The 24952-nt window shown below is 34.2% G+C and overlaps 1 protein-coding gene across 1 annotated transcript in view; it reads left to right on the top strand.

Moving 5' to 3' along the window:
* The window catches only part of ADAMTS19 (ADAM metallopeptidase with thrombospondin type 1 motif 19), a 131557-nt gene that overhangs the window by 68900 nt on the left and 37705 nt on the right, over positions 1–24952 (top strand). Inside the window, exons 9-13 of the mRNA XM_005486228.4 lie at positions 10532–10672; positions 11256–11406; positions 18535–18636; positions 21360–21490; positions 23053–23222. Of these exons, the coding sequence (XP_005486285.1) occupies positions 10532–10672; positions 11256–11406; positions 18535–18636; positions 21360–21490; positions 23053–23222 (695 nt within the window). The remainder of the gene's footprint in view (positions 1–10531; positions 10673–11255; positions 11407–18534; positions 18637–21359; positions 21491–23052; positions 23223–24952) is intronic.

Raw genomic sequence — 24952 nt, 5'->3', positions numbered from 1 at the left:
GTATAAAAGCCTCTGCTGAAAAATTACTGTATTTGCAAAAAGAGACATCTCAATCAACAAAAAGTACAACATCATATGCTCACTGAAAAATGATGATAGGTAATGTTCTTGCAAAGCTACGGGTGGTGTGTTGGTTGTGCAATAGCAAATTTCCGAATGTGGGATATGGATCTTAAGAAGTTTATATGCTTACATACTGGTAAGGTTTTTGTCTTGCAGAAGACAATCAAACCTATCTTTGACTTCCCAAGGTCTTCTAGATGGCAATCCGTACATAAAACAAGGTAGACAGAAAAGCTCACTGTTGCTGCTAGCAGTTCTTCCAAGACTGCAGCACAGGTCAGACTCTATAACCTATCTTACATTTTTTTGTGAACTTGGAATATCCTCATGGATTTGCATTGCAGTTGGACTGTGAAACAGAAGGAATTTACACGGTCTTCCTACAAGAACATAAAACTTATATTGCTGATTTATAAATCCCAGGGAAAAAAAAAATGCTACAAGGCTACATATGAAATTTTAGAGCTTTCAAATCCTTTCATACTAATTCAAATGAATGTGGAAAAACAAATCATGCTGGTATCCCAGCCATCATATTCTCACTGGTAATGATAGTAATGGCATTTGGGTGTTGTTGGAGATATCCTCACAATTCTCTGTGGGTGATGTAATAGATATTTTTAGGAAGTGGAAATAAAGAATAAAAAAAATCTTATGTTAATATAAAAGACAAGATGTTGATGGAACCAGACATTTCTTCAAGACATCCAAACTAATGAAGGTTTATAACAGACCACATAGTGTATAGAACAAAAAAAAAAAAATAAAAGAAAAAAAAGAGCACCCCCCAGTGCCAAAGAAAAAGAGGTGTAGAGGAGAGATTCCTGCTTCATGACGGATTCAGAGTCCTTAGCTGTCACAATCTGAAACACAGCAGTCTTGCACCAAGGAGTGTAGGGTGACATTTTAAGAGAGATTTGTTTTTTTCTGCATGGGTGTCTCTGCCAGCCAGGCCCTGGCAATTGCAACGAAGATGCTAGAAGTAGTTGAAGCTTTGTGAAGAGAAAATATAAAAATGTTTGAAGACAAACATTTGAATGTAGATCCTATTGGAAAGGACTTGAGCAGCTTCAAATATATCTAGAGTATCTCTTGCAGAGATTTGCTTGTTCTTAACTGCCTCAGCAGCAGAGATTAAATGCTCACCATACAGACTAGTCATAAATGGTTCCTACAATATATCATCTTTTCTAGAAAATTTTCACTAACTTTTTCTGAATCTTGAGGTCATTTAACCTACTACCTTGGCTTTTTTGTATGTAATATCTTTAGCCATTCTAGTTGCTCTTGTGAAGACTCTAGTTCAGCAACGTAGAACCAAAAGCTTTCTCAAAGACTTTCCTTCTTGAAGGATAAAGGAGAAACAGTTTTTTTCCGTTCTGTACAACAGATATTCTTGCTCATAAATTATTGTACAAATAGATTCAAAACTTAAGCAATATAGATGCTGTTGATTTTCATTTTCTGAGAGCACATGCAAACAAAGACATTACCAGTTGTCATTGTATTGACGAATGTAAAGTTCTAATGCGTTCCTTTCATTGAAGAAATTTTTCCTGATATCCAAACTGAACGTCCCCTGGCACAGCTTGAGGCCATATCCTCTTGTCCTGTAGCCTGTTGTATGAAAGAAGACATCCTTATATTAAATACATTCTGATACATGGATGTTTATTAAGCGTTGTGTTGTTGATTTATTTTTGTTTTTCCAATTGGAAGAGAAATATTCTCAATGAAATACAATGGCAGACTAAACCTTACTTTGCAATGTGAAATGTCTTTGTTCTAGCCTTGTGTATCTGGATGTAGAGATTTTAATGACATTGAGAAATTATGTAAGTCAACAGTTGATTTTTGAATTGTGTGTAATTGGTCAATTAAAAATTGTATCACATTAATGGACTGTTTTATTAAACATACTCTAATTATTAAAATAAATTTACTAAGCAATTAGGTAATTACATAATGAGGTCACATTACAAAGTAAAAACTAATAACAGTTAATTAAAAGACATTGTGTGGAGGACAGAGATAAGAGTGACAATTGCTGGTGTTGAAGTTAACAAGCTACATGTGATTTTACTTGAAAGGTGGCCCTCTAAGGGCTAGGATTCCATTTGAAGGAGGGAGAAATACAGAACGGATGTAAATTTCTGCATCTCAAAATATGTTAATTTACAATTATTAAGTGCTCTAAGTGTAGTTTAGAAGTTGTTTTAGCCACTTAAAAGAGAAACTGGTGTAATTCTTCAGAATTAATTTTATACCTCTGCATTCTTTTTCTGACAAACATTTTTTGAATATGAGAGGTAACTGTTACTAAAATTCAGGATATTCTGCCACATATTTTTTAGTGATGAACAGGGAGTCTGTGGAATTTCTGAATCACTTATTTAGTAGTTAATAAGCAGAAAGCATATATTCTTTGTGAATATATTAAAAAGTTGTATGAAATCCTCACTCACTTTATCAAGGGTCCCACAGTGTTGGTGGAGACTGTGCTGATAAGCTGTCCCCAAATAATCTTGCTTCTGTCTCTCTCCCATACAACACCATGGGCTATTAGGGTATTGGATAGAATACCCAGGGAAAATTCTTGTCATTGTGGCTTTATTCCAACTGCAGTGTCTTTCATTTCCCTCTAGTTGTTTCTTTCTTAATTTTTTCTGTTCTTTTTGGCTAATGGTCTAAAGCTGGGTTTTCCAGACCAAGAAGGAAATATCCAAGAGATAAGGATATTAATTTATCTGTGGGTACTATCAGAGATGTTGAACTTTAACTGTTTTGGCTGGTTTTTGTCACCACTGAGATTTCTGTTCAAATCAAAGTCAACTGAAGTGTAGAGACAGGAGCCTAACTTTGAGTAAAATAGTTTGAAAAGTACAGCTACTGTTTGGAAAATTGAGCTTTGTAGTGATTTTTAAAATACATGCGCAACAGTTATAGGCAATCATCTTTCCCATACACGTATTTGTGTCATTACAGAATTACACAGAAATTGTTACAATTCCCTTCTTTTTGTGCATAGCTGCATACAATGTGGACATGCCTGGAGAAAAGGAGGCTCTGGGGGAAGCCCATGGCACCTTTCAGACCTAAAGGAGATTTGCAATAGAGCCTGGAGAGCCTTTTACAAAGGCACATGGTATCAGGACAAGGGGGAATGGCTTTAAACTGAATGAGAGTAGGTTTGGATTAGATATTAGGATTTTTTGCTGTGAGGGTGGTGAGGCATTGAACAGGTTGTCCGTAGCAGTTGTGCACTCCCCATGTTGAGTTGATCAATACCAGGCAGGGTGGAATTTTGACCACAACCTGGTCTAGTGGAAGTTGCCCTGTCTGTGGCAGTGGGTTTGGAACTAGATGATCTTAAATGTCCCTTCCAACCCAAACCATTATATGATTCTATGGTTCTCTTATTTTTATATTATTTTTGTATTTTTTACTGTCTGTGAAATTTTCTATCCTCCTTGTTTAAAAATTGGAAACTTTATAGGGATATTTATCTATAAAGCATAGTACTTGTTTAATAAGAAACTGCTTTTTTAAAATTACTCTTAAAAAGAAAGGCAATGTGCTTTCCTTTTTCCTTGAAACTTATTTAGTTGATAAAAATTAACAGGAGACTTTAGCTTTGTATTGCATTTCAGCATTACATATTCTCTATTTCAAACATGATTTGTACAAAACCACCCTAGTAGTTTCATAGGTTTTTTTTTCCCAATAGGTCAGGAAAAGTATCCATAAGATAACTATTCTAAACTCTTGCAGTTAAACTAACACTGCACTGAATGGTCCTGAAAGGATTTTCTTTTCTTTTTTTTAAACTACTTTAATGAAGTTAGAAGTATATATATATATTAGATGTTCAACTATGCAAGTCCTTGAGATTACCTTACATTCATTTTCATGCTTTAAGTTGGGTAAGTTCTTTAAAAATTGATAGTCTCTTTTTTGCCTGCATCCACATCAAAGTAGACCTCTTTGTTCCACAGTCATATACTTTTGCTGACTTAAATCAGCTTAGGATCTTACTGGGCACATGGGTGTATATTTCCCAACTTAGTGGCCTGAAAATTGTACAACAAAACACATTTAAGATTACAGATGACAGAAAATAATGAAGTCTGTTAACATACTTCACATTTATGTTTACTTGTACTCAAAATGTTTCTGGTATTAAAAACCATGAAAAAAATTAGTTTTGTTGGTCCAGTTCTAATCACGTTCATGCATCACATCACTGCAATACCAGGCAGAAATAAAGCATCTCTAACCTTTTGCTAGTAGCAAGACAGTTGAAGAAACAGCTCAGGAAGAAAGGAAGCACAGAGACAGGGAAGAAGCACTGCATCAGCATTTTAGTAACATGAAAAGATATGATTTTTTTACATGAAATTAAGATTATTCAACTCTCTCTCTAGAAGGTGTTAAGGGTTGTGTTTCTGCCAGGCTATACTGTTCCTGGATGGATTTATCTGAAATTTTCCGTAGGATAACATTTGTAAAAGAAACAATTAGTAACTGAAAAACATCCTGCAGGATGCAAAAGCTTAATTGATAGTCTGATACATTTAAAATACATGTGAAAAAATTGGCAAAAGATCAATGGCAAAAATTGGCAATGTCAATGTATTTGTTAATACAAAATCTGTTTTTTAATAGCTCTTCACTGATTTTGTGATAGCTCAACAATGTGGCATGCGCGTCATATTTACCAGAAGCCAATACTTATTCTGTATTATATAATTTCTGTAAAAAATTAAAAAATACCTTCAGGAAGAGCAATGTATATTTTAATGTTATGATGCTAAATATACCTGTCGCAGCAAACCTTTAAATTATTTGTATACTTCAGTCAAAGGACTGTGGCTCAGTAGTTTGTCTAGATCCAGCAGCAGGAAGCATGGTAGTGGAAGTACTGGAGTTAGAGAAGAAAGCTGTTCTGCAAAAGCTGCCAAGTCAGCTAGACAGCAGCATCCAGCATATGTTAAAATCCCTATACTAATGTGCATGTTTTACTTTTACCCAGTTGTTTTAAGACTGAAAATGCAATCTGAATTTCCAGTATTGTGGAGAATGAGCAATGATTTACAAAAGGGAAATAACAGTTGCATTGAGTTATTTATTTTTTATTTTTTCTGATCATATAATTTTTAACAAGAAGATGGAGATTTCCATGTTTGGTAGATTTTTCTTTGAATATAAATTCTTTCCAAAAGAAATCATGTTTTACCTTTTACTATCATGATTTTTCTGTAGCTGGTCAACCGCCTTCCACTTTTAGCAAAATAATTAATTTACTGGTTGAAAGATTTCTTACTCCATTTATTCAATCATCTGAGAAGGCCTCATTTGTTTTAAAGGACATATAAAAATCATACAGCACTTAATATTTCACTAACTAGGACATAAAAATAACCAACAAGCCAACATATAACAGCTTATAAAATCCTTCTACTAGTCTGGTCTTTTTTATATATATTTCTTTATAAAGATAGCAGTGTGATAAATCATTTTGTTGAAAAAGTGCAAAAAAAGTACTGAGAAGTTAATGTAGCTGCTGTTGTTCTGTCTGTGATAATCACATAATTATATTCACTTATCAAATACATCCTCATGATACTGCAGAATTGGAGATCAGACAAACTGGTGTGAAAATCATTGTGCTATAAAACTGCATATAAGCTGTTAAGCTTTGTAAATTTTGGGTCCATAGTTTAAAACGTTTCCATCATTCTACTGTCCTATTGCACAAAATGATTAAAAAAAAGGCAATGGAAATAATAAGGAAGATAATACTTCATTATTAATAATACTTTAAAAAGTTATTTTTATTTTTAAGGTACAGAATTTATTATATTAGTGATTTATTTCACAAAATATAAAATTATCTAGGATAATGGTTGCAGAGAAATTACAAATACTATGTAGTAATCACTTATACCAATATGAATTTTAAACAAATCAAATGGAATGTGATCCCATCATACATCACAGGTATAAACTGGCAACTGCATTCAGAGATTTATTTTCTCCTTCACAAGGGGAAAGTTTTCTAGTAATTTTCAGTCTTTCCTGAGCTCATACTAGTAGTATTATACTTGATATGCAGTTCACACTCATCGTTCTTTTGTTCTATATATCACTTGGAATAAATAGCTCCTTTATTTGGGAATCTATTTATCATGTTGAACATTGTATTTATTGTACTGAACGCTGCTGGTTCCTTGATCCAACACTTGCTCTTGCACTTTTTTTAATCTACCTCTTATTCCTAATCTGTCTCACTGCTAATGACTATGAAAATCTGAGCTCTAGTTGTCCTCTTTAATTTTTTTTAATTTCTCAGTTTTTGTTTACAGATAAGCTTAAAGTAATTCTCCACATCTATCTGAACTAACCCAATTAATTGTTCATATAATAACTTTTTGATACTATTTAATCTTTGTCCCTTCTCTGCCTGTTTCTGGTCTAACAACATTGTTCTTGTTCAGGTGCGCTATTTGCATTTTAAGTGTGATAGAGTGGTGACAACAATCATCTACCATTTGCAAAGCACAAACAAAATAATGAATAAATAATAAAAAAGCTTTTATCTGGAAGCATGTGGGGTCACTGAGCAAATGCATATTGTCATGAAAGTAGCACATGTCAAAGAATTTTGATGTCCTATTGTGAGAAGTAATTTAAAATAGCAGTGCAGACCTAATTATTTCAAGGTGTGTGCACAACCTTATGTAGCGTATTTAAATATAGAATAATGTCTGAGGATCCTCTTTTGAGGCTTAAAAGAGCTTTGATTTTGTAATACTCTAATTAGGTGAAGTAAAATAGTACTATTTGGTGCTTGTTCAGTATGTTGACACTGCAATGCATTTTGAATGCAAGAATATAAGCTGTTCTCTAAAGTCACTGGAGAGATGCTGTTGCCTTTTTTATTCCAGCTGTACATGTATAATTGCAGCCATAGTTAATTGTAAAAGAATTGCCTTTTTACTGAAATATTGAGCTAATATTTTTTTTCTACTTTCAGTGGCCTGAGTTATTAATTCTAAATACGCAGAATTTAGTGATGTTGTTTCTTTGTATTATTTCTACTTGCATATTAAAGATTTAGCAAAAATGATCCCACTTTTATATGTGGTATCACATAAAAACTCCTTTAAAAAAGTTTTAGAGGATTTTTAAAGAAAAACTTTTTTTTCAGTCGACTTGAATTATCTGTTAGTGGAGTTTATTGGACTAAGTCTGTTTGTCAAAATATTTTAAAACTGAGATTATTAAAATATAGTTAATTTGCATAGTGTGAATTTAAATATTGCTAATATTTTATTTAGGGAAGGCATTTTATCGAATACTTCCTACTTGCACATTTTGTCTGCTCTATGTAGCCTTTAACCAGAATGGGTAAAGCATTTTATGCAACACAGAAAAAACACCATTTCTTCTCTTAAAAATATAATTTATTTCTGTATATAGACATGTAGTACTACTTATTAAAGTACAGCACTGTCTTCTTTGTTAATTGTGTTTTTTCAGGCTATTGCAGAGTTATTTTATAATCCCAAACTCCTTTGTTGTCCTCCCACGTGCACATAGTGTTGCTTTACTCCTGTATGAGGTTGGATGACCACAGCTGTGGGAGAGAGCAGAGGGAGCACTGAGTGATGAGTGTTACCGTGATGCACGCATTCTATAGGAAGAGACGGAGCAGCACCTTACACAGGTGCAGTTTATGTGGTGCCTTTGTATCAGTGAAAGGATGTAGTTATGTCTTCCATGTGTAGCAAGAGGGGCTAGAAAATATCATGACCACCATTGCAAGCTGAGTAATATTATGTCCTTGATTGTTAATGGAGGAGTAGGTATACATGCTTACACCAATTACTCTTGTGTTGAAAAAGAAGCAATGACTGTTCAGCTTCTCTTTTTCACCACAAACAATGTGATGTGCGGAATGAAATCAGAAGTCAGTTCTGCTGCACACTGACTTTTATGTGGTCTTGTAATTGATACAAGGTCAGATAAAAATATGCAGCTGTTAATGTGCTACAGAAGGAATCAAAAACACTCACTGAAGAAAACTGCTGCTTATTTAGCTTACTTCTGAGATATTGTCCTGAAATTTAGTTAATTGATGTTAACTTATAATGTGTATTTGTCTTTTGAATAGGCATTTTTGAATGCCTATTCGTTCAGGTAGGCAAAGGATTCAGTACTGGTGTTTCTTGTTTTCTGGATTTTTTACGTGTACTTAATTTGGACGGGGAAGAGAATTGAGGGATGAATTCCATTGGATTAGTACAGATATTTTGAACTGCAATTGAATGTCAAAGCAGGATAGAAGTGTTACGAAAGTGTGGACAGCTGAAGTACTGGAAGATTATTGGAATTAGGTTTTTTATTAGTGTTTAATGTAGGTAATTTTCACAGTTGTTATAATTACAACAGTTTTAACCACTTCATGTTTTAAAATACAATGTTTTCCTGGGAATTCTTGTGCTAATAAACTTCATAAAATGCTTCTGTGATAGTAGTTTGGAAAAAGGGGGGTGCGCTTATATATTTTTGTAATGGTGGCTTGTGTTTTTTGAAATAATCAAGATAATGGTTCAGCTCAGCACAAATTTCTTTGGCTGACTATACAGAATATTTTGTGACAAAGTCAAGCTTCAAGAATTGTTTTTCGGAGTGAAGGGCATTAATCATAATTAGAAATTACAGGAGTTTTGTAATTTTCACCTTAAAAGTATTTTAAATAACATATAAATGTGTTAATTCCACTCTGCATAAATTGGAGCCATGAATTTTATAATACATTTGGTCAAGGTTTTGTGTTGTAAATGTTTTAGTTAAAATCCTACAGTGTATATGATGCTGACAAATGAGTATTTTAAAATTACTACTTTTGCATTAAGGAAGCATAAAACTCAAAGAGCTATGAGCAAAATTTTTTCTTATGTAGTCCACTAGGTTACATATCCCCAGCTTTCCTGTGTCTTCCTGCACAATTCTAATGGGCGTAAATAATTCTGGAGATAGACACGTCTCAAATTCTGCATGTGAGGCATGCAATAAGAATGTAAGGCAAGTGCAGAGGCACTTCCGTATAGTTGTTTTGTGCCATTCAGGCAGGTCAGGAAAAGACAGTGGCTAAGATCAGAGTTAGACACATTTGCTTGCCTCAGTTATATGGTTTAGAGATAGCAAAATTATCTAATTTGTGCAGAAAGCACTGTTCCAGTACTTCAGAGTGTGGGATGTACACATCAGTGTAAGAGATAGAGCACTTCTATAGGCAAGGTAAAGTCCTACATGATATTTCCATTAATTTCATTAGTAAACAAAAGGTAGAGCAAATTGCAAATTTATGTATGGTTTGAGTCATGAATGGATTTTGGTATAGAGTGGAGAACAAAAGTGTAGGGAGACAGGCCTTTTTTGCCATTTGCCACTGTGGGGTGGTGAAATAAGGAGAGCCACAATGTACTCCAGTTTTTGTAGACACAGAAAACTTACTCTGTCTTTGCAGTCTGTAAGTGAAAGAATCAATACAAGGCATAGAGTTTTATTAAACCTGAAGCTTTGCTTTTCTGCAGGGAATAATAATGCTGCAAAATTCCAGCACTATTTTAAATCCAATACTCTGGAGAGTAGTCTCACACCCTTTTGTAAATCTCCAAAGACAGTTGAGTGTATTTATTTCTTGTAATATTAGTCAAGCATGATCCACCTAGCTAATTCTGAAAATCTTAATTTTATTTAGGTGCCTCTTCTTCCTCTCTGTTTGCTAATTCTGAATGAGAATGACAGTGAGTCTTCAGTTAAAACAGGAGTTTCAAGCAGATATTCAGTGGAATTTTTCATTGCAGTGCATTGAATGTTAGAACTCTCTGGGATGTGTAAGGATGCTAAATCTTTATAAGCAAAATCAATTTAATTTCTTCGTCAGTGTTATTGTTAACAAGAGATTGAAAAATCATTTAGGTGGTTTTTTTTTTAGACACAATAATTGCCCATTAAAGTAGTGATCATTTTAGTATTCCATAAAATTTCAATAAATCTGTTCCATATAGATTGAAGGTAGAATCACTGCCAAAATATTCACTGATCTTAAAAAATAAGAATATGTTGTCCATTTACAAGAGAAATAGTATTCATTAAATTTGCAATTGTACAATTCTGAAAATTCAAAAAGCTGTCCAAAATATGTATTGAACTGATTAGAATGCAATATTTCTCATCAAATAAATGCAGCTCCACTTCCATCTTTAATTGTAAAATAGTCGTCTACACATGATTACATGAACTTCTATGAAAGATACCATGAAAAAAAAATCAAAAGTCGTTTCCTGCATGTAATATATATGAGCTATTTTCAGCCCTTTGCAAGAGTTTTAACTTTAAAAAGTTCTGAAAACAACCTGTTACTTTGTTTCACTTTGTTAATAACTTCAAAATTCAGCATGGGGATAAACCACGACAATGACCACCCATCCTGTGCAGATGGTGTCCATATCATGTCTGGAGAATGGATTAAAGGACAGAATCTTGGGGATGTTTCATGGTCTCAGTGCAGCAGAGAAGATCTGGAAAGATTTCTCAGGTATATAATTCAAGAAAAGAAATCTTGCTTTATGTCATTTAGAAATAGATGCAATAAATATACTGAAATAATTAGTTTTTAATTTTTTTTTACTCCTTTGGGACATTTGTTTTACAAAATTTGTCAAAATGTTTTAAATCATCACAATCTAATATTAGATTTATTAATATCTGTTTTCAGCAATGACATGGATTTTTATATTTTCAGGGGTATGATTATGATTTTATATACTTATATAAAATTTTTTTATGTGTCACTGTGTTTTCTATATATTAATATGTTGTGTACTGAAATGTTTGGCCACCAAAACCTTTACCCATTAAGTAAGTTTTATGCTAAAATGTTGTCCAGCACTTTTCTGAAATGTTGATCATTTGTATTGTCTTTTTGCAAATGTAGAATAACAGAACAGATTAACTTGTAACAAGCAGGCCACATAATTTTAAACACGAGCAGTAGTCCAGTGCTGAAGAATAAGAAAATTATAATTGTCCATGTATTTTGAATGTTGTATGCAAGTTTAAGTTGGCATGGCAATCAGACCCTTGGATTTCTCAGCATGTGAATCTCTGCATATTACCAGGTCAAAGGCCAGTAACTGTCTGGTACAGACGAATCCTCAGAGCCTCAATTCTGTGATTATTCCCTCTAAGCTCCCAGGAATGACGTACACTGCAGATGAGCAGTGTCAGATTCTTTTTGGACCAACTGCTTCCTTTTGCCAAGAAATGCAGGTAAGGCTGTGTCTGTACTTCAGAAAATGCATCTACCATCTAATATTTGTGTGAGAGTAGCTTTTGTACATGTGTTTGATAGAAAGAGAATATGGTATCTTTGAAGTTAGAATTTTACACTTCCTTTCCAAAAATTAATATGCACATATTCATTGGTTTATCTTGCAAGTCTTGCTTTAGGTTTCTGAATATCTTGAAGCATGTTTTGCTGATACTTCCCTTGTACATTAGAAACATAAGATGTCGTAGTGTTAAGACACCTTGTTGCAGCAAGTGGAATATTTGCAATTTATTATTAGGGTTCCATTTTATTATGGCTTGAGTACTAGACATCAGTCAGTACATCAGAGATCAGTCAGACATCATTTCTGACCTTCAGAAGTTTATGCTGTGCCTATGCAAACTGGGAGCAGTAGCAGTGATGTTAACTGGGCTCTCTGCGCCTCTGAGCCCGGGCAGAGCTGCACAGTGCCATGACAAGAGGAGTTCCAGTACATAAGTCAGTTTGCTGACCTTGCTTCATGCCAGTATGAAGCAGTGTCACTGTATTAGCCTTGAAAAAACAGGTTAGCAAAATTGAAGAGGTCTTCATGATTTTATGATCTTCATCTGATTGAAGAATGATTTTTAAGAAAAGTCAACCTTTTTTAGCATCAACAGGAGAGACTAAACATATTTGATGCCCTTAAGACACTGGCCAAGACAAGATGGGAAGACGATAGACAAATATGTGAAGAGCATGGAGTATGGATTGATAAAGCAAACACTAGAGGAACTGTGAAATAAAATTTCATAAGGATTCAGTGGGCAGATAGCCTGAAAAGGTTAGGAAAGGTTTCCTAAACAGGAAAACATAATTCCTTTCTCCTTTAGTTCTTCAGTTCTCTTCCCATTTTCAGTTTGGACATAGTACTGTTTTTTCAGAGACTTTCACTTAAACTAATCTTTATCTAAAAGATTCTCAAAGGAAACATTGCAGTGCATGTACTTCTAAGGCATGCTGAGAGTGGTATAGTTGAAGAGAAAAGGAAAAAGCAGTCATAGTTTAATGGATTTTTTTCTAGCTATCTTATTGAAAACATTTTCCCTCTGGATATGAGCAGTAAATCTCAATGTCACAATTCTACAGATATTCTTCATTACTTCCAAGTGCTTTTTTATGAATTTCAACCTGTGTCTTGATTTTCAGTACATTGCTTTCAATGGAAGGATGTAATTTCTGGTTTTCATTCTCTAGAAGCCTATTTTGAACAAGGAAATGGTAGTGTCTTTAGTATTTCTTGTAGATCTTCTTTAACAGTTAAAGATTCTCAAAAGTAATTGAAGAAAGAGAGAAATGTCAAGATTTTCTGTTGGATAACAGAAATCTTTATATGCTTTTCATTTGTCTGGATAAATTCCCTTCCTGTTACCTTTATGTTTTGTTCTTATTCATATATTTAAATTCAGATAGTCAAGTTGTCCTATGCCTGTTGTGTTTGTCATAGATTCAGTAAATATTCACCCTTCAATATCCTAACTCTGAGGCTTCTTTGGTTTACATTGTTATTTTAGAAATATTAGGAAATAAAATTCAGTGAATATTACCAGCATAGAGTTCAGCTATTTGCACGGAGATTATTTAAGTTCTAGGTGCTCATAGCTAACTGTCCATTTCTAGTCATCTTCAGTCATATTCCCCTCTTCTGACATTCTGCATGTAAGATGCCTTTCAGCTAAAATTTATTTTCAGCTAAGTAAATATGTCTGCTTTTTCCTACTTATGGGATCGTTGCTTTATATTTATAGTAAATATTTATATTTATAGTAAAATCAACAGAACTTTCTGACAATTTTACTGTAATGTTAAATATTAGTATTACTCTACTATTTAATATTATTAAATATTTGTATTAAATGAAACACTGTAATTTATATCCAAGTTTGCTGTGAAGAAAGAATATAGTAATGCTGTAAGACAATACAAAAGGCCTATGTTTTTTCAACTATGCTTTTTTCCTGATAAACTGCAATTTAATTTTAGCTCTCATCATAAAACCAAATGTGTTTGTTACCTGATGACCTTATGGTCTTAACAGTTAGAAAAAGAGTGCTCAGTATCAACTGCGGAGAAGACAGTGGGAAGAATCTTCTGCAGTTTTCCCAAAATCTTCTACAAAACTGGTAACCTAACCCTAAACTGAAAATTGTATATTGAAATATTGAACCAAGAAATTACTGTAATGAATTTTTAAGAACCTTGGATCTATTAGAAATGAGTAAGTGACACTAAGGACAAAATGCAGAAAACATGGTGGTGAGAGTAGAAAAGAATTTTTCCAAAGCTTCCTTCCCGACCTCGGTAAAGTCACCTTGTTGATTTTCTTCTGTATTCTTCTATCTAAGCAAAATTTACACTCCTAACTTCCTCCCAACAAAAAAAAAAAAAGTCCAGGAAACTTGATGCTCAGTTTCTAGACATGAAGAGCTACTGCAGAAAGCTTAGGCACTATATTCAAATCTTCTTCTTTTGTTCCCTACTGTGGGTCTTAAATTTATCTCTTCTATTAGGGAAGTTTACTGCTGTTCCAGTTAGACACAGAATTTCTAAATAATAGAAATAACATTTCTGTGGTGAAGTGAAAACTCAGAGCAATGGATAGAGGACAGCCCAGAGGATAAGAAAGTTGTCCTTCTTCTACATGGTTTTTTCACATGTGTGAAAAGAAAAAAAAAAGTTACCGCTGGAATTTAGGTAGAAGCAGACCATTTAAACTTTCCAGAAATCTTTCATGAGTTCTAGCACATGGACTGTGCAACATCAACATCATCTATTGGTGAAGCACAGTTACTTGGTTGTTCATTTTGTCTTCTTCACAAATAAAATCATGTTAGATATAAATAACAAATATGTTGAGTTTAACCTTGCAATATTAATTGCATTGTACTTAATATGAAGATGACTCAAATTTCACTGTATTGACTGTACAAATTATTGTGGCTGCCACTGGAGAAATCAATATTTAGAATATCTTTCTAAGTTGAATGCAGTATTTCATTACAAATTACATAATAACTGTATTAATTTATTACAATAATTATTTAATTATGCATAGGTAATCACTGAATATTCCATGATATCCAGACTACTTCCTTTAATCTCTGTATAGTCTGTCCTACTCTGCCAGTAACTGGAAGTTTATTATGGTTATAGTTGTTGTCGGCAAGCCAGGAAATGAGAGAAACACACTCCTCTAAGGTTCATTTAAATGTCAGTAAATCCAACAATTTATAGCCCAGGATTTTTTGGGCATGTTCTACTTGCTGAACAGTTCATGCACTTCAGTAAAACTGTGTAAAAGATAAATTACTAGCTATGTCACAATCTTGAGTTTTTTGAGGCTGGAAGATTATTTAATGAACACAGTCCCATACAGTCTTCTACATTAAGAAACATATAACAGCTATTTAACTAAGAAAACAATTGAGTAATGATGAAAACTAATCTTTATTCTACAAATATCAGTGGTACAATCAATAGTGCATGTCTGCTGAGATACAATTTTCTACAATAGTTATTACTAAGTAGTACTTTAGGACTGCACTTCACAGTTGCATTACATGGCAATCTCTGAGAAATGCTGCTAGTGCCAGTGATGTTCCCTTGCTATCAAGATTTCCTCTTTATTATTTAATTTAATGAACGAAACAAAGAACTGAAGGAGCTACTGCAGTCCTACTCCTGCATTTTCCTAAGTGAGGCCCTCCTACTTCCCTTTCATAAATGGTGACTTTATTTTTTCCTTTTCATTTTCATTTCAAAGACTTTTTTTTTTCATATTCTAGGTAAAAGTTTTAGACCCTAGAAGAGAATGAGTGGGTCTTCAGGTTCAAGATTTATACTGTGTCTCCATGCTTACCTTGTAAGGGAGCCAAGTTTGCTTTTATGCCCATGATGTCTCATGCAAGAATCAATTAGATCCTAACATTGTTTCACGTAACGGATAGTGAGATCATGGTCCAGAAGTAGTTCTTGATGATTAAACAGGATTGTAAAACTTGACAATTTAATGCAATTGTTGAACTACTAAATACCGGCTTTTAAGATTAAAGTCCAGGATGTGAATGCTATCTGGTCAGTTCCAGTAAAAAAGTTCCTGTCATAACGCAGCTGTGATCTTTGCAAAGAAGTAGGAGACTGGTTATATTTCATGGGGATTTTTAAGGCATTTCAGGGAAAGATGACATGAAAAGTAGAAAAGTAATGGAAATGCTATAGTCCTGGTGAAATATCTGTCCTCATCTCAACCACCACATTTTAAACAGTCTTGACTTTGCACAAATACTGTTCTAAAATTCCTTTTTTGTCTCTGGTCATTTCTTTCAACTGAAATTTCTTTCCATATGCTTACATGATTGGAAATGTATTCTTCTGATTCACATAGACTTGCCTTACTAATTTAATTAAATAGACAGAAACAGACACAAAACCTCCACAAAACTCCAAAACTAGAGTGACCTCTGTAATGCATTGTGACTTCCATGTTCTGTTTTACAAGATTTTGCTGTTAAAAACTCATGTCTAACACATTCTTTCAAAAGAAAAAAAAATCCTTTGTGTGTGCTTGGCAATATTTTGTCTTCCAGTGTACACGCAAAAAATATTTTACAGATTGTGAATAGACTAATGTCACAATTATAAGTTTTTAATCTCCAATGTCTGTTCCTTCCCTTGGCTCATCTAGAAAGCTCTGATGGCTGTTAAACAATACTTATCATAGATAACTGGTTAACTTTTTTGAATATTACCTTAGCTATCTGTATTTTGCCTGAAGAAAGTTTCTTTTAAGAGGAGTAAAAGCCTAGTGTAGAAGTCTGTGCCCTGATTTTGAAGTAGCTGTAAAGTTCACAAGTCTCCTCCATATTTCTGTTTGCTTTCAAATCAGTCTGGATCTGCTTCATCGCAGGTTGCTAATGAAAAACCCATATTGTGTGTTACAGTCTTTCCCTGGCCTTATGCAGAAATCCTAAAATGTCAAAATATAGATACTGACAATAATCTCCATATCTCATACCACTGCAACAGAAATAGAGTCTGAACAGTAACTAAAGAGTCTATTTGTGATTTGAATGGAATGAAAAGCCTAGGGGGAAAAAAAAAGCAAAACAACTTGCAAGTAAACTACCAATTTTAGTAATTCCATACCTGCTTTTTCTTGGGTTTGGGGAATATCAAAGTCTAATACTGAGTGCTTATTTTAGCAGAAGTGAGTGGTTTTAGAATGCAGTTCACTTAAAGCCCAAAGTAGTTTCTATTTGGGGAAGTTAGGTCATGGCTCAAAGGGAGGTGGTATACAAGTATTTGTAGAAATATGAGATGTATAAAATGTACATTAGCAAGCAAAGAGTGTTGATTTGATTTTCTTGATTTAGTTTACATGGTTCAAGTATGTCTCTGTGTTTAGGTACTTAAAATACCCAAAACCCTGTAAATCTGACTTACTGCCTCTCTATATTTAGAAGAATTATTTTTAGATTTGTAAAGAAGTGTTTGCTGTAAGCCATTCTGCAATCATATTCAAGTGAAATTAAGCATACATTTAAAGTGTTTAGGGGGAAAAAAATATACTTAAAAGTGTGATGTCACAAAAGAAAATTTGCCTGTATTTTTTTAAAACGTGGATAAATCTGGATGGCTTTTCTACAATTGTATTTGCTCATAACTAAAGATTTAAGGATATTTATAGAAAAAATTTAATTAGGACAATTAAATTAACATATATTTTTGCGGAGTGCTATCAACGGTATGTCTTTCATTTCCTACTTTGTCATGAACATCTAATACTGCATCTGATCTACTATTGTCATCATCTACATTGTTTAAAAAACAATGAAGAAGAACAGAAATTAGAGTTTGTTACTTGAAAAATGCTTGCTAAAATTACCCAGGAACAGGATAGGACTTCTGTAGCTGTGTTTTGGAGGCATACATAAGCTGGTTGTTGTGTTGTCAGCTCAGCTTCAGCAAAAAACTGCTACAGAATGAATCAAGAGTGAGTCGGACTGCTGCTATCCTGTCTCTTGTTTCCGTAAAATGCTTCAGACCTCTATAATCTTTGATTTTTTTTCTTTTTTTGATAACTGATTTTACAGACATTTTTACATGTAAGACTCCCAATGGAACTGCCCTGTTCCTTGGTTCAAACACAATCATTTGGTGAATTGTGTTTTGTCTGCTCTTAGTCTTTTTTCAAGGTAGCATAAGATTTATGACAAGTTTTTCATGCATAGTGTAAAAAGGCACAGAGGCTCTTACTGGGTGTACCAATATAACAAATCATTTCACTCAGAAAAACCAAGTCTTCTGGCAGCCCTGTTTTAAAAAAACCCAGCTGTTCTTTATCTTTTATCCTGCTTGCATCGCCTCCCCCTCTCCTGATCCTTCTTGCCCCGCTTTGGGCAGTATCCATTGTGGAGGATCACTGTGCATATGCAGTAATACTCAGGACACAGTTCAGCCTCACGGGACCTCTCTTCACTTCCACATGGTTTATTATTAAGGGGGAACAGACAGCAGGGAGAATGCAGTCCTGACTGAAAACCATGGGAGGAGGAAGACTTTTCAGGGAAAAAATAGGGAAAGCTGCCAGGGAAATTTGGGAAACGTGAGCCAGCATCCTGCAAGGCTTGGCTTTCTTTTGAGTAAAGTAAAAAGTATTTTGTTCTGATACTTCAGAGGGCTTTTCTTTCCATCTCTAAAATTCATTGCTGACTTGCACCCCTGTCATCTCCCTTCTCTACTTTCCAGCAAAAATATTTCATTTGTCAGGTAGCTTTTGGCTTCTTTGTGGAGATCAAGTTTGATGGCTTTTGGAATTTTTTTCTAGAGTGATAAGTGAATTCTAGAGGAATTATGAATTATTGAAGAGCATGACAGCAGCAGTCATTGGGGCAGAACAAACAAAAGGGATCTGGAAGTCCTAGAGAAGCACAATTAATGAAAGTCTAAGCAGACTCTGCCCACTTGGTTGTTTTTTAATGTTTAATATGTCTTCAAATGTATTTCAATACCATCAAACTAGTAAATTTAGACAACATTGGACTGCATGCAGAAAGTAATTTTGTGCCTACTCTTTGTTTGGTTTTCAGCATGTCATTTGCACTGGGTTGTGGTGTAAGGTGGAGAGTGAGAAGGAATGCAAAACTAAACTAGATCCACCAATGGACGGAACAGACTGTGACACTGGAAAGGTATGCCTCTGGTGGAAAAGCAGTATTAATTATACCAAACATCTATCATTCAAGGAAACAAGCAGAATAGTTCTTTGCTGTTCTTTAAAGTTCCTACTCACCTCAATTATCATAAAAATAAGTTATATAAAGTTGAATGTATTATATATGATATATATTATAATAAAGAGATGAAAAAAGAACATTTCCCTAAAACCAGTGATTTAAAGCCAAAGAGACAGATATTTTAATATTTACACTGTTTTATTTCAAATTCTTTCACATTTTTTGTCATATTTATGAATAGAATGCAATTGTTGCTCTTCCAACTGTAAATAGAAACTTAAGCTTTCAAAGATATAGAGTTCTCAGCTATGATTTAAGATTTAGGAATAGTCTCTTTGAAGGAATTGATAGATAGTTGTTAAAACCTTTCAGCATAAGTGTTATCAAGAAATATGGTGTAAAAGAATGTAATCCCATGCACGTTTAAGAGTCACAAATTCTATTAAAAACATGCCATCACAGGCACATTGAATCAGACTAAGATGAATTTTCCTTCAAGAGCTTTCTAGTTAAAATTATTTGTAATCTTTGTATATATCTGTAAATGAATATAAATAACTTCAAACAGAAAACAGAGAAAGAGCATACATACATCTTGGGATTTTCAAGATATAGTGCTGATAGCCATTTCCCAGAGGAGTGATTTACTCTTTGAGTCATATTCCATTCACCAAGACTCTCATCATTCTCCTAAAATCAAATCAGTCAATTAATATCAAATGTTCAGATAACATGCTAAAGGAAAACCAGGTTGTATTTCTGTTCATATCTCTAAAATAATGACAAGTGCTTCAATATTTTAATTCTGATAAAGTTCGTAGTTGATACTGTCTGAAGTCAATACCTGGAAAGTAAGAGACATGAGTTTTTTTTGATATCACAATTTTTACATTGTGACTGGCCTGCCCATGCTATGGAATAAGAAAGCAGAACCTCTTATGATGATTACACACAATTACTGATTGTAATTAAAATGGCTTATTGAGCCAGACTGAAGAGATAACTTATGTATAGCAGTAGAAAACTATGCTTTCATCACCAAAACATGGCAGGGGATAAAAAAGAATTATTCTTCTTATTTGCTTTATTGTCTGTGCAGGATGAGGTTAAGGTTACACAGGTCACTGGCTTTGGGGTTTTTTTATTGGTCTTGTGGAGATAAGTATTGTTGTCTTGTGCTCCTCTTAGGGTCTTAGAAAGTGATGGAAATGTCGTTTGCATAGCTTATCCTACTTGGTTGGGGCTTAAGAATTTAAAAAAAATCCCTTAGGCTGCACAGAGAGCAGATGCTATCTCAATAGAAAAATTTGTATTTTATCTGAAGCAATAACTTTAAATGTATATGAGCATTTCTGGTTTGAAACCTTCAAGAGCATTACAAAATTTATATTTTCTGATTGTAAATCTAATATAAAGATTGAGACCGCCTATATGAAGACTATTTAAAAGTGGAATAATTATGCCTTCATTGTAATGTGATGATTATGGAGAGAAAATTAACATCAGTTGATCAGTAAAAACCAGTTTCAAACTGTAGGTGAAAAGGCTACCAGGTAAAGATTCAGCATAGACATTAAAACTTACAGAAGTGTGTTCTAAAAGAAACAGAAGTCTCTTGATTGCATTAGTGACAGCTTTTCTTTTGCTACAAATACAAGGCTTGTTTGGGAAGTCTGTTATCCATTGGTAACAGTGGTTTACCAACAGTTCAGAAAGTAAAAAGAAATTAGTTAAATTACTGATGTTAATGTCATTAAGTGATGATGGTTTGCTTTGTAATTGCTGAATCATTGAATCATTAAATTTCTAAGGCTGGAGAATTCCCGTATTTCCTAATACATGGGACAGATATTAAGTTGGTATAATTTGATAAAGCACTAATTTTGCAGAGTTTATGGTGATTTGTATGAGATAGGAACATAGGTTACAAAGCATAACAATAGTGACTGGAAAATTTTTGAGTGAGAAATTGCAGTTTTCCTAGTAAATTACATATGAATGCAAGATCATTGATTTTTTTTTTTACTATTTTAATAAACTCCAGAAATTCTCTAGACTTTCTCAACATCAGCTTTTTGAAGCTTCCAATTTATCTTTGAATACAAATGGTGAATAAAATCGCATTTCCTCTATTACTTCTAATATGTCTTTCTGTTGAGATTGTCACTGGATAATGAGGGACGATGAAGTTCCTGCTGGTGGGAATTGTCATGCTGAGCCGAGCAAGTCCTGAGAATGGCCCTGGACACTGTGCTGTGATCATCTGCACAGTTCAGCTGGACAATGATCCCTGCAGCAGGTTTGGGCTGGACCCTAAAATGCTTTCTTAGGCAATGCCCGATCTAAAATGAAGGGAGACAGCATATTATGGACACCTCCAATGAAGGAGGTATCCTTCATTGGAAATGAACTTACTTTTGAGATTGTGGACAAGAAGTGAACCTGCTCCTTGGCCACTGAAACAGAGAAAGCTCTCCGACTGTTGCATTTTCTAGGACAGGTAAAAAAGCTTTGGAGAGTACTAGGCAAAAATATATCTGACTCAAATACATCTGAAAATATCTGAAAACGATGTATTGAACCAAATGTTTATGTTGTGCTTCCTGTGGGCTCATGGAGAAGTGAATTGTTTTGCATATGCCTTGATTTATTAACCCAAGAGCTGAATTTTTACCTAGTGGTGTAAGGCTGGAGACTGTATCAATCGGACCTCTTTCACGGAGCACATGGACGGGGAGTGGAGCGCCTGGAGCACTTGTAGCCGCACTTGCAACACTGGAATCAGCAGTCGACAACGCAAATGCCCTGGGTAAAAACAAGTTCAGGTTTCCATTGCTGTTCATCAGAATTTCTGAACAAAATTTACATCAGAACAGGACCCCATGAAGATATAGTTGGCCTTTTTCTAAGCAATTAATACTTTATGAATACTGAAAACACTTAGAAGAATGCATATTTTAGGTATTTTATTGCATGGCAACTATTTTTCATCTTTTTCTGCTTCTGTCAAGACCCTGGATAATATTAACAGAAGAATAAAACTTTCTTTGTAAGCTTCACCTGAAGAAGCAACAGAAACTTAAATTTAAATTTCTGACTTGCAGATTGTTAGTGTGTAATCCCAGTCTCTAAATTTTTCAACTAGAGAAGATTGACTTCTGCTTCTCATCTGCAAAACCAAGGAACTGAAAGTTTGGTGAAGAGATCTTTCTACCCTCAGACATTTAGATAGACATTTCTCAGACATTTAGATAGATTATCTGGAAACAGAATGTAGATTCCTTATCTTGTGAAAATGAAAACCTTCCGCCTTTGGGGATAAAGGCTTTTACTTTTCACTTGAATGAAATTTGTTTCACTATATCTCAGTGACCAGCTAAAAGGTCTTTTCCTTTTAATTACTCGGTACCAGTTTGATTTTTTTTGGTGTCATTTATACACCAAGTGAAAAAGAAAAGAAAATATAGGCATAGGAGTGGGAACAGAGTGGAGTAATGAAGGCAAGTATAGGGAAAACTAGTCCAGAGTGGATAAGGCTCGAATCAACTGTTTTAAAAAAAGAATAAAACAAGGGGGGAAATGATGAATTATGGAAAACTGTGTAGCAGATTTGTGTAAAATAGGCAGGGGGTTTAAAAAAGATACATTTGCATAAAGAATTTTGAGGAAAAGTTGTATATGGCTATACAAAAGCATGAGGATTTAACAGAAATTTTGATATGCAGAATTCTTTCATAATTCATGCCATTTAAACACCACTTTTAAGCTATACACCACACAACTGTATACCTTAAAGCTCTTTCTAGAATTTATGGATGTCTTAATTTCATGCTCATTAATTCATTTTTCCAGGTGAGGTTCCAAATAATGAGCTCCAGTTTCTGCAGTTTTCTCTTGTGCATTTGTTCATTAGCAGCTACAAGCGCAGCTGGAGGGACCAAAGAGAAACAAAGCATTTGTCTGAACCCCGTAACACCAGACTTATAGTAAAAGGAGAGGTAGCAAATCTGCAGGTGTTGCTTCCTTTCAGTAGGCCCTTTGGCTCAGCCCAGATAGAGAAAAATCTCAATTATATCAAACTGTATCTTAGGCTTTCCTGACTGAACTCCTGCTAGTACTCATGCTTTCTTGCAGCTAAATGTAAATTGTGGCTTAGCACCCATCACTCCTTACATGTAATGTAACCAGTATAAAGAGAAGGCAAACATGTTTTGTTCTGTGACTTCAGTTTTTCGTGGGTGATTTCTGAATGCTAAGTGTCAACAAAAAAACCTGCTATTTTTAATTTGTGTCTACCATAAGTAAACTATACTGTAAGTTTGACAAAATATTGCCAACAGTAAAGGGTTGTATTTATGCCATCTTTTCTAGTTCAGGCCTTGAAGGACAGTGTCATGGGCCCACAATGCAGTATAGGGTGTGTGAAAATCCTTCTTGTCCTGCTGGAGTGCCTGCCTTTAGGGACTGGCAGTGCCAAGCTTTCAGTGTCAGATCTTCATATCAGAAGCATGTGCACCAGTGGCAAGCTGTCATTGATGATGGTAAGCGTAAACTATCTCCCTTGTTCTTATAATCTGTTTAAATGGCTTCCAGCTTGTTGATATTGTGGTTAATCAAGAAAGATGTAGTTAAAACTAAAACAAACAAACCTGAAATACAGTATTTTTGGTAAGTTATTTTAATTTCACAGACAAGATCTCACAATACTTTTGTATGCTCTAGAATATTTTATCTTTTATTTCCATTGAATTTGTCCTACTTAATAGGTAATAACTACATTTAAATGAAAATCCAGTCAACTTTTTCCTTTTTAGTTAGAATTGTAGTATGAAGTGACTCAGAAATCCAGCTTTCTGGAGTAATGCTCTATTATTAAACATGGCTATATCAGTAATATTTTTTACCTACAAAGCCAAAGAGACAATGTTGATGTTGTGAGCCTTTGTTTTTGGGGAAGGAGAAAGCTTAAAATTGTGAGTATTTTACATATCCGTGTTTGATTTGGCAGCAATGTGATGATAATGTATGCTGTAAACTTTGGTTAGATTTCTATAAATCCTAGTACCTATTGCATACGAAGTCCTGGCGTACTGTATGCATGTTTCTATGCAACTAACTTGCTTAAATACTGTATCATTAGGAAAATGCTCAGGTGAGATTATAGTGAGGTCAGACTTACATTATCTGCTGCAATAATGTTGGTGTAAAACATCAGTGACTAAGAAAACAAATTCCTTCTTACTAGAACACTGAACAGTAATTTCCACCCCTCTGAATTTTCTGTAAATTCTTGTGTTTTAATTTATTGAAATTAGAAGCAAACAAAGAAAAAAGCATAACAAAAACACATCAGTTATGAAAACAGTTGACTTGAGAACTTCACAAAATCATAACAAGCTGTAATAAAGAAAACCCAAGAATGACACAGCAGTACTATAAGCGTGTGTTACCAAATTTTAAGGAGTTCATTACTGTAAATTATTTTTACTCTTGAAACAATTTATCAGAAAACATTAGAAAACATTGTAGACTGTTTTTGCTATCAACATATTATATGTCTAACTCAAGAAGTGTTTTTCTTTTCTTCTAAGCCTTCTCTCAAGGTGCCAAAGGAAAACTTTAGATACTATTTTCATTAGGCTTGTATGTTAGCTCATTTCATTGTAAAAAGAACTCTCTCCAACAGTTACAAAGGTGCTTATCAAGTCAATTCATTTGGTTTGTTTTATTAAATTTTGTTTTAGCACAGGAACACATTTTTTATGTCCTAAAGGATCTAAATGTTTATCTGGCTTTGAATAATATGATTTAATTCAAATGAAAAAATCTTGACACTGTCGTGTGCCATGTTAATGAGTACAGATCTAATTGTTTTCTGAGTGATCCTGTTATCTTGAGGTTTCCCTCAGGAGAAACAAAAGTGGACCAGCCAGAGAATGCCTGTATCTCGATTTACAATATTCTCAAACCCTTAATTGTTTGCTCTCTTAGTTAGCACTAACTGCGCACCATGTCCAAAATAGTTGCTGTATGTGATCTCCTGTCGTCTGCTCAAGTTGTCTGGTGCTGTTTAGTTGCTGTCTCTTTGAGTTCAGTGTCTTTAAAATAATGCTTAGGTCATCAATCTTGTATTCCTTTAAAAAATGCTGATACCTGCTTAAAGCCCCCAGGGAACTTTGAGTTTACTGTTTAAGGAGGATAACTGGAATGCAGAGGGCACAAACTCAGGCTGCTTTTCAGCTGGAGATGGCTTGTATCTGACTGGCTTCAC

The sequence above is a fragment of the Zonotrichia albicollis genome, chromosome Z (genome assembly GCF_047830755.1).
Source record: "Zonotrichia albicollis isolate bZonAlb1 chromosome Z, bZonAlb1.hap1, whole genome shotgun sequence".
Classification (NCBI taxonomy): domain Eukaryota; kingdom Metazoa; phylum Chordata; class Aves; order Passeriformes; family Passerellidae; genus Zonotrichia; species Zonotrichia albicollis.
The sequence above is the reverse complement of the archived record's forward strand: the minus strand, read 5'-3'. Positions and strand labels throughout refer to the sequence as shown.